This window comes from Mycetomoellerius zeteki, unplaced genomic scaffold, assembly GCF_001594055.1.
Source record: "Mycetomoellerius zeteki isolate Tzet28-1 unplaced genomic scaffold, Tzet1.0 scaffold252, whole genome shotgun sequence".
Taxonomy (NCBI): Eukaryota; Metazoa; Arthropoda; class Insecta; order Hymenoptera; family Formicidae; genus Mycetomoellerius; species Mycetomoellerius zeteki.
Genome location: NW_017257230.1, coordinates 814827 through 825531, shown reverse-complemented (window position 1 = coordinate 825531; position 10705 = coordinate 814827). Strand labels below are relative to the sequence as shown.

Here is a 10705-nt window from a genome sequence, read left to right as displayed (position 1 = left end):
GACATATAACCATCCATTAATATATTTCAGGAATATTATTTAATATTATATAATTTTAGTAAAATATTATCAAAATGTTATATATTTAATATTCTGAGAATATGCCTAAAATATTATTTAATATTAAATAATATTATACGCTTATAGGGTAATGTCTTAAGACACTAATGCGGCTCTCTGATTGGTTCGTGTCAAGACTGAGCGTTCAGTGAGCGCTCGCATCTTATTGGCATATTCCGTTAGAACTAAAAATATAGACCAAACAGATACAAGAGCTCACTGAGCGGTGAAGTACTGAATGCATCCAATGCTGTGAATTCTGTGAATACTATGAACCACTCATTAGTTGGCCGTGGTTTGCCGCCGTTTTGGCCAGTTTTAGCACATCGGCACCGCCGGTGTTCGTGATATCCATTCCATAATTCATTGTTCACCGTCGGTGTCCATTTCTTCCTTCGAATCGGGTTCGGTTCGGTAAATTGTTGGTTTGGTTACGACGCGATAAAACAGTGGCGGGCAGCGGCCAGCAGCGGCCAGCAGCGGCGAGCAGCGGCGAAGTGGAACTTTGTTTTCAGCAATTTCCAGGACGCAGGCAGGCTCCGCGTTGTGCCGCGTTGTACGCGGCCGCGACCGACTCGAAGAACGGCCTCACAACGGAATCCACATCGTGAATATGCTGTGCTAATACCGTGAATGTCAGACACGATGAGCTTCTCCAGCGATGAGGTCAATTTCTTGGTCTACCGATACCTACAGGAATCCGGTATGATTTCGTTGCTTGCGGCGCGATTAACGATCGCTACGGCTGCGTCCGCTACACCACGCGCTACGGAAACCCGGCAATTTTGTGATCTTGACGCGCGATTTCATACGCGATTGGTGTCCATTTTCATCAATGTAGATAATGAATTTCTCAAACTGCACAAATCTCCAAAGAATGTTAATGAGTGCATTCCGTTTTTCGCGTATTTCACATATTCATGATGTACTATGATGTATCTTTTCCTTTAATATTCTTATATATCGTGCAAGAAACGGAACGCATTCTTCTGTCCTATCAACATTTCAAGAACATTTCCAAAATAAATTGATAAGATAAATTGTACTGTGTGGGTTTAATCTCGATTTAAGCTCTATTCTTTTCTAATTTTTAGAATTAGAAAAGATGAAAAGTAAATTGAATTGAGATTAAAGTAAAGTTTCTCTATATTGATATAAACAGATATGATAAGTTAATCTTTGTAAGAAGGCTAGTGATTTAAGTGTAGCTAAAATTGAGTCACCCAAATGATTCATAAGATTTGTCTATCAACTTGTTGCCATAAAAGTTGTTTATCAACATGATTTATCATCCTGAATTAAATGCATCTAAGTTTGTCTAAATTTATCATCGTTCAAGCAATTTGCTCTGTTTCATTATTATGATCTTATTTGTGTGTCTTTGTCTTCTGCAGGTTTCCAACATTCTGCATATACGTTTGGAATTGAGTCCCACATATCACAGAGTAATATCAATGGAGCCCTTGTACCACCGGCAGCACTCTTGTCCATAATTCAGAAGGGATTACAATACACAGAAGCTGAGATTATGATCGGCGAAGATGGTACCGAACATAGAATGGTAGAATCTTTGTCGCTCATAGATGCTGTTATGCCAGACATTGTTGCGACACGGCAGAATCAAATCAATCAACAGAAACAACAGGTGAAGACCGAAGGTCAAGATACCAATGGCGAAGAAGGTAATCTATTATGTGTTACAAATATTTACATAACAGTCAAAATAGACTTGTGTTTTGAATTTTTTTATACATGTAAGACTTGTTTTCATGACATATGGTTACTTAAAGATTAAAGATTGCCAAGAAATTTATGAATGAATTTCATTGATGACTTTCTTGGCAATCTTTAATTTTTTGATAATTATATATTATGAAAATGAAACTATCTGTATCGGATAGGAGATTGAGATTGAATTGAAATTTAATCAATCAGAGCAAAATTTATTAAACCTGATATTGGTTTTCTTTCTTCCGATTGGTTAAATTCAAATCCAATTTCAATATCTAATCTGATACAGATATATCTGTTACAGTTAAAATTACACTAGCAATTAAGATTACATAGAAAATAATAAGTATTATTGAAAGCCTGATACACCCTGGTCTGGAGAAGAAAATAATTTTCAGACCTCCTTAAAATTCAGGTAGATTAAAACAGGACGGCCATAGATTTCAGTCATTTTGCGAGCTACAGCTTGTCACTTCTGTCAGACATGACGATAAAAATATGATTCCTCTATGATGGAACATATTGCATTGGTTGCAGCCAGAAGAGACAGCATATAACTCTCATCATATCAATCTGACTGTCAACTAGTGGCAAACAATTTAAATGAACTAATTAAATAATAAGTAAAAATATATGTAAAGCATTATTTTCAAACGATAATAATAAATATAAGCTAATGTAACTCATGATTTAACAGCAGTTGTCTTTCCATTATTATTTCCATTCTTAGAATAATTATTGGGAAGAGGAATTTGTTTTATTCTTCCAAAACGTTATAAGAAATCCTTTTAAATTAATCAACATAAACGTGCGTTTCTTTTCTCAGTTGTTACATCTAATGAAGGTGTAAATAATAATGACCGAGGTGGGGATCGGGGAACAGAGATGGAAGTGGATGAACCGACAACAGGTGCAAATGCAGGCTCCAACGCTAGTACCGTCGAAATCCCTGCTAGTAAAGCCACTAAATTACGCGGTCATGAATCGGAGGTGTTTATTTGTGCCTGGAACCCAACAACTGATTTGTTGGCTTCTGGTTCAGGTGATAGTACTGCTCGTATTTGGGATATGTCAGACAACTCACAAGCTCCAAATCAGTTAGTTCTACGTCACTGTATTCAGAAGGGTGGTACTGAAGTACCCAGCAATAAAGATGTTACATCGTTGGATTGGAAGGTACAAACTGGATATTGTAAAATGAAATAATTTTGATCCACAGTCGGGATAACTTTGGCCCAAATTTTAAGAAATGCCTAGACAGCACACATCCAAAATAAAAAAAAAACGTCTTTATGAGATTTTTAAGACATTATATTTTGGTTTTCATATGCGTGCTATCTGGACATGATCAAAATTTGGACCAAATCTCGTTTTATAATACGTTTTTATTTATTTTTGAAGAGGTTGATGCAAACGTGCATTTCAAATTTTTACAGTGTGATGGCACATTACTTGCGACAGGAAGTTATGACGGATATGCACGAATCTGGACAACAGACGGCCGTCTGGCATCTACTTTGGGCCAACACAAAGGTCCGATTTTCGCACTGAAATGGAACAAACGTGGCAATTACATTCTAAGTGCTGGCGTCGATAAGACGACGATTATTTGGGATGCCGAAAGCGGACAATGTACACAACAGTTCAGTTTTCATTGTGCACCTGCTTTGGATGTCGATTGGCAAACAAACACGTCATTCGCAAGCTGTTCTACAGATCAGTGCATACATGTATGCAAACTTAACGTCGATAAGCCCATTAAGAGCTTTCAGGGACATACAGTGCGTATATGTGATGCAAGGAAATCACCATGATTTAATTAAGCATTTTCCTTTATTTTTTTTCTCATTTTTCTTGTGTATTTTGCAGAACGAAGTCAATGCAATTAAATGGGACCCACAAGGAAACCTGTTGGCCAGTTGTTCGGACGATATGAGTCTGAAAATTTGGTCTATGAAACAGGATACTTGGGTACACGATCTGCAAGCCCATAGTAAAGAAATCTACACGATTAAATGGTCACCGACTGGCCCAGGAACGCATAATCCGAATATGAATCTAACGTTGGCAAGCGCATCGTTTGACTCTACTGTTAGATTATGGGACGTGGAAAGGGGTGTTTGCATACACACGCTTACCAAACACACCGAGCCCGTCTACAGTGTAGCATTCAGTCCAGATGGAAAGTTTCTTGCTAGCGGTAGTTTCGATAAATGCGTTCATATATGGTCTACGCAAGTAAGTATCGTAGTTTATAATTTTTTTAATTCCTATAAAATAATGATGGTTGAAATTAAATTGATTATTTTTTCTTCGAACAGAGCGGACAGTTGGTACACAGTTACAAAGGTACAGGTGGTATCTTTGAAGTTTGCTGGAACAGTCGTGGTGACAAAGTTGGTGCGTCTGCATCTGATGGCAGTGTATTTGTTCTCGATCTTCGTAAATTATAATTATAATTACGTCCTAGAAAGTCTTATTCCTGATTCAGACAATTTTATTATAACTTTGCCTTAATCAAAGTATATTGTACGTTCAATTTTCCATTTTCTTATTATAGTAAGAAATTGAAATCGCAATTTGGAACAAAGGAATTTTCACACATGACAATACATATACAAAGATAAATAGTAGAATTATTCGCAAAATAATTTTGCTATATTTCTTTAAAATATGTATTTCACATTTTCTTTAATATTTATTCATGTTTTCTTTAAATTTTTAATAAGATTTTAATAATTTTATCATAACAATATTGGTAATTTAAGTTTAAACTGGGGCTCACTATTATACGTTCAAACGAAAATACGTTTACACGTGTAATTAGTATATCCGTTTATTAGAAACGTTTTCCCGAATATACGTGTAATTAACTATTATACGTTTAAACGAAAACACGTTTACACGTATAATTAGCTAATTAAACGTACTAATTAAACGTGTAAACGTTTACCTTCAAGTAAACGTTTTTTTTTGAAAGCGAATATAAACGGATAAACGTTTTACGTTTACACGTATCTTCGAAAAACAGAATAAAATTAGAGCCCTAGTTTAAACCAAGTTCTATAAACAAGCTTCCTTAAAATATTCGATTTTCAATCATTCCCCATGAACATTTATGTTGCTCCAATTTTCCCTTAAATACATATATGTTACTTATATATAAATTTTATAAGCACAAAAAATTTTTAACAAATTATAGGTTATGATATTTACTAAAATTGTGAAAAGTTTCAGTTTGAAAAATATTTTTTGTATACTTCTCACTAATATTTCATGACAAAAGATGCATGAAAAAAACTGTACATTAACAGTATTTTTGACCGTGACACAAACACTGTACAGCATATTTGACAAATTATATTTATAACGAAATGGATTGCTATCTTTATTCGTTAAAAGTGACTGAAATGTACTATCTGATCCTCCAGTTGTAATTATAATCACACACAATTAGAGTTATAACTGTGATAGTATTAAATATGTAAACAGTAACAATGAATAAAAGAAATGAACTTTTTTTTAAAGAAAGACCATGATTATGATTAAAAAAATGATATTGGTATTTATTTATTATTCACCATAACATATTTTTTATAATACGTAAGAATATAGGAAAATATGTCTATTGTTGGCTTTAAACGAGATTTGTTATATTATTATTAATTAATTATATAACTGAATGTTTTGTCAGTTACTACATCTTAAAATCGTGATTACGAAATGACAGCGAGCGATTCATACGCCAGAAAATTATATTTTATTTCATATATTTTTGATTTATTTATTTTGATTATATTTATACATTTTTGTAGATAAATAATTATCTCTATGGCTACACAAAATCTATGCAACTTACACATATACGTATTTTAATATATTTATTTTTTATTTTTTAGTGAAGTATGTGAAACTTAAAATCTTCGACAATAAAAAGGATTCTGAAATGTATATGTGAACTCATATGTTATGTACTTTCCTCAAAATACTTTTTATTGTTAATGACTCTAAGTTTTATGTAATGTAATCCATCCTAGAAAAACAATAAGTAAATATATTAAAATACTTACATATGTATAGAAATTATTGACCCAAGTTCTCCGATTTCCTATATTTTCTGAAATTACATTTAATAAAACGCTTTAAGGCAATTATAAGTGGAAATATTTTTGTGGTACGGTCAAATGGATATTAAATAATTATTTTAATAATGCATACACGTTTTATTTATCGCATGCTCCGCGAAACTTTCAATCTTATGCGTTCTATTAGACATTTTATTTTCAGACAATTGATAATCGCTGTTTTTGTACTTCTATAATGGCACAAGAATAAATAACTGCGAGTTGATACGAAACAATTATCTCAATCAACATTAATATTAAGAGGAAAACAAAAATAAGGTGTAAGTGGTGTAAAACTATATTCCTAAATTATAATATTTAGGATACAATCTTGTACTTTTATCAATGAAAACCTTATCGTGTATTATAATAGTCTTTCTTATATAATATTAACAGCATATCTGATCTCCGGACACTTTTACAAGTTTTTTTCGATTTCCTTACATTTGTGGATTAGTCTCTTTAGTGCATACTATACAGAAAATAGATTTCCCTCAGAATTGTAGACTGCAGGTACACACATATGAGTATTTCTCATCCGACGATCGACGCCGGTGTACGCGAGAAGCGATAACTATCAATACAACAAGGTATTTGTACATTTATAGTTGGCGAGAGAGTGAAATTGTAAGTGCAACCGACTCGTGTATTCGTTACATCGTCTTCTAGGAATATCGATAAAAGCGCAGTGGAGACGCGAGAATTAAAATACACGCTACAGGATCAGATGTCAGGTATTCTCTGCGAAAAGCAAAAGATATATTTTAAATGAGATCACAATATGTAATACTGCTTCGTTACGCCTTTCTTCGTCTCCGAAGAGAATTGGATGCGGAAGAAGACGGAAGTAAAGCTTTACGTAAAGCTTTACGTAAAGCTCAGATCTTTGTACGTTTCTTTGGAACGTTATGCTCGCCAGTCGAATCTGTCGTGCATTGAATCAATCGCACCTCCGAACGATGCACAATCTCGATTCCCATTTCTGCCAGCTTCCGTGACACAGGGTTGTTACATTGATTTATTACCTAACTAAAATAAATAAACACTAAAATTAACGGAGAATTGAAAAAGAGAGTCAATACTGTACGAAACGTTTCAGTTTCTCGATTCATTAGAGAGAGAGAGAGAGAGAGAGAGAGAGAGAGAGAGAGAGAGAGAGAGAGAGAGATAGCAGCAGGCTCGCATTTGTTGTCGATTGTAAAATTCAGCAATTTTTAACATTCATATTACCAGCCATGGCTGGCGAAATTCGGACTATGTGCTAAACGAGGATAGGCAAGCGGAAGAAAGACAGTCGACAAAATAACTTAATGGATGACGATTGATTAAAAGTCGCATATAGTAAAGCTAAGATATATCGGTTCTTCTGGAGTTCTTCGCATGCCAAGGCGCGATTACAGCAGGCGAAGCTCATTAGCCTGTACCTGAAAAATCAAAATTATTACTGTATTAATGTACAATTTTAATTAAATAAGAAGTAAGAATTCTCTTAAAACACACACACAATCAAAATAGCTAATATAAAGAAAGCAATTAAGAGTCAAGCGGAAATCGATGTACTCAAAAAAATGTTCTGGTTGTACAAAAAATACAAGCAAAATGAAATCCAGTCATAAATTAGAATTCTAGTTATCGATTGAAATATCTCGACCAGAATGTTTGATTGTGTCTAATTTATACCTTTCTGGCTGAATCTAAGAATTCCAATTAATGTAACAAAACTTTTTCCAGTTTGTGTAAGATTAATTAAATGTTTCTTTGCTTCAAATATTTTCTTCAAAGTTACGATTGCAACGACGAGAATCGAAATGAATTGCATAATCGAAATTATTTAACGCGAATTGCTGTTCTAAAATAAATCTCTTACAGGCTTCTACAATAGTCGATTATTCTTCTCACACTCGTCTATGTAATGGCTTATTGTAAAAAGCCCATAAGATAAAAGAAAATGTATTCTCTCACCGTTCGATCGTCTTGCGATTCGCGGAACAAGGGATTGTTCTCTTCGGTCCATTCGTTCCTGTCGGATGCTGCGGACCGTCCGTTATTCTTCATGCTGGATCTCACGATTCTATCGGCGTTCGATACCGATCTCTTGCCGATACTCTCGAGGAAACGACGATTTTCATCAACCTGCCGTTGATCTTGTAATGCCTTTCTGCGAGCCAGCTCCAATAGGACTCTCTGCCTCAACACGTCCAAATTATTTACGATCGACAGAGATCCAATTCTCTTGGTGCGCATCACGTCTGATCCAAGATCGTTCTCCGAATTCAGCATCTCGTCCTATTCAACGTGACGAACATTGTCGCATTAATCCTTATTATACTGACGGAAGGAAGAACGTGAACATTCTACCGATGAATAGATCATTCGTAAATAGATCATCTATTTTTCGTTATCAAAATAATTAAGTTATAATTATCGCATGAGAAAACATGTTTTTATTTTATGCGTTAATTATGAATTTATAGTGATCTCATCATAGATTTTGTTAGCATTTCTTTGAAAATATATTATTTGAATCGATATAAACACATATTTTGAAAAAGGAAATTTTTAAAACCATGTATGAGTCATTTTACGAACATTCCGTCTTGTTGCGTGATTGCGTGAACACCAACTATCCGCGACTAACACTATCAGCTATTCCATTACATTATATTGTAGTTGGCTAATAGCCGCTGACAAGTTTGTGCGTTCTAATCTTATCAACCATACGTTGCTTAAAGCAATGACTAATCAAATTTATTGCAAGACCGGATATTTTATGGATTTAACCCTCTCAATCCTGACCTTTTTTCTGTTGAATTTCATATAAAATTTCGAAAAAATTAATTTACTAGACAGTAACGTTTATGATGAACTTTATGATGAATTATATAAATATATGTATAGATATGATTAAAATTAAATTTAAATAATTTTTGAAAAAATTTATACATTATGTATACAGTGCGTATCATATTTGAAAGCATTAAGACACTTAACGTTAACCTTTGGCATTAAATGCCTTGATAATTAATTTGACAACTAAAGTTCTGTAACGATGGGGTCACTTTGAATTGTGATAAAGAATGGATTCAAGCGAGGTAACACCTTCGTGAATACGCAGGTATTAATGTGTAATTCGAAATTTATGTGCTTCTGCGTAGCTACACTTTACTGTACGACATCTTTCCGTGATGTTCAGGGATGTTGCAGGTACTTTTATTTTACGTTTTTTACGTCCCGCTTTATGTTTCCTCAGTTCTTATGGAGATTTTACGGTCGTATATTCTATTATATGTTTCCGCAACGATTCCTTCAAATCGGTGTTCTTCTTTTTCTTTTTATCACGTCAAACTCACAGATCGGTTTACACAATTGTCACAGCAATTGTAAATTTACACGCTGCATAGTGACAGCTGAAAATGCGATCCCTCGAGCGAATGCTCGCCAAAGTACTTTTACTTCACCTTTTACTGCACAATGCATCGAACCAGAAAATGCATATTTACAGAGACGAAGAGCGAATAATGCATGTACATGAATAGTAAAGATACCTGCCATCACCATCAGGTCGTCTTTTATGCAGCGTGCCTTGGAGGGAACAAAAAATTCTGGAATGCATGCTGCAAATTCTTTTACCTATCACTTTTGTAATATTTCAAAGTAGGGAGTGAACCAAGCATTTTGTCAAAGAATACTACGTATATTTATTCACAAAAATATTCTTGAAAATTTCTGGTATTAATGTAAAGAAAAACGGCGATTCTGAAAAATTGTTTTCGACTATTGTTTTCTCTTAAAATGTCAAACACGTGAGGATAAATGAAAGAATTGTGTTATATATACGAAAATAGCTAAGTAACATACAGTTTGTCCATGAAAAAAGATAATTTCTTCTGTTATCGCAAGATTGCATTATCGCGTATATACATAATTTTTTTATGACGCAGATAGCTTTCTCGTAGAAATGAAATTTCTCATAGAAGATGATTTTGAAGAACACAGATTTATTTTTGTAGATACGAAAAATATTACGACATATTTTTCTAATAAGAAATATCTACAATCACGAAACTATTGTAATTGCTCGGATAATTGCGCCATTATATCGATGATTTCTTCAGACTTGTTTGGATATAAAATTTATAATGTATACATGTATTTACATGCACACAATAATAGTATTTAAACTCGGTTCCACAAATATAAGATTAACTTTAATCTCAATTTAATTTACTATCTATCTTTTTCTAATTTTAAAGTTAATCTTACATTTCACGTTGGAAAGTCTAAAATTTTTGTCTTTTTTTGAGTACGTGATAGATTCATAAAGTGAGAAGAAAATTTCTCATTTTATCCAGCTCGTAGTTTTCTTTATCAAACTTACAGAAACTCAAAAGACACAATGATCTTTCGAAAGTAAAAATTTGTAGCTTTAAAGCCTTTTTTTTTTTAATTTAAATTTCGTTCATTTTAAACAAAGTTACAGCTACTTGAATTCTAAAGTTTATAGCGCTACGAACTTTTGTTCCAACCCAATATTTCGGCATTATATGTTTTTATTGTTCAATACTAAGAATAAATGTATCCGGTAGTTTGAATTTTTATCGGAGCAAAGAATATACGTGAAAGCTATAAATAAAGGAACGCTTTAGATCCTTGCATGTCGATCTATCTGCTTCATAAGACGGTAGTCGCAGAGCTGCACGGGCAATAATAAGTAGGGATGCAAGTAAGACGACGTGGGACCTCCCATGTGCAGAGAAACCAAGGAGAGACGTTTCCATTCATGACGCGCT

At 33.8% G+C, this 10705-nt stretch overlaps 2 protein-coding genes across 3 annotated transcripts in view; one reads left to right on the top strand and one right to left on the bottom strand.

Moving 5' to 3' along the window:
- The first annotated feature begins 358 nt into the window (after positions 1-358).
- LOC108723895 (F-box-like/WD repeat-containing protein TBL1XR1) lies at positions 359-4298 on the top strand. Its single transcript, XM_018449924.1, has 6 exons — positions 359-763; positions 1455-1742; positions 2618-2967; positions 3228-3572; positions 3661-4029; positions 4113-4298. Exons 1-6 carry the CDS (start codon positions 694-696, stop codon positions 4242-4244), a joined length of 1554 nt encoding a protein of 517 aa, XP_018305426.1. The 5' UTR covers positions 359-693; the 3' UTR covers positions 4245-4298.
- A 2733-nt stretch (positions 4299-7031) lies between these two features.
- Dh44 (corticotropin-releasing diuretic hormone 44) overlaps positions 7032-10705 on the bottom strand; it is a 29352-nt gene continuing 25678 nt past the window's right edge. For both annotated transcript variants that reach the window (XM_018449927.1, XM_018449928.1), the window contains exons 3-4: positions 7878-8201; positions 7032-7339 (exon numbers count right to left, since the gene is read on the bottom strand). In XM_018449927.1, coding sequence (XP_018305429.1) covers positions 7310-7339; positions 7878-8201 — 354 coding nt within the window. In that variant the 3' untranslated portion in view covers positions 7032-7309. The remainder of the gene's footprint in view (positions 7340-7877; positions 8202-10705) is intronic.

Excerpts from the sequence above, each read along its gene's own strand:
- LOC108723895 (XM_018449924.1), top strand. The coding sequence starts at position 694 with ATGTCAGACACGATGAGCTTCTCCAGCGATGAGGTCAATTTCTTGGTC. Across the intron at positions 2,968-3,227 it reads TTACATCGTTGGATTGGAAG|TGTGATGGCACATTACTTGC; the intron begins GTACAAACTGGA and ends AAATTTTTACAG. Across the intron at positions 4,030-4,112 it reads TTCATATATGGTCTACGCAA|AGCGGACAGTTGGTACACAG; the intron begins GTAAGTATCGTA and ends TTCTTCGAACAG.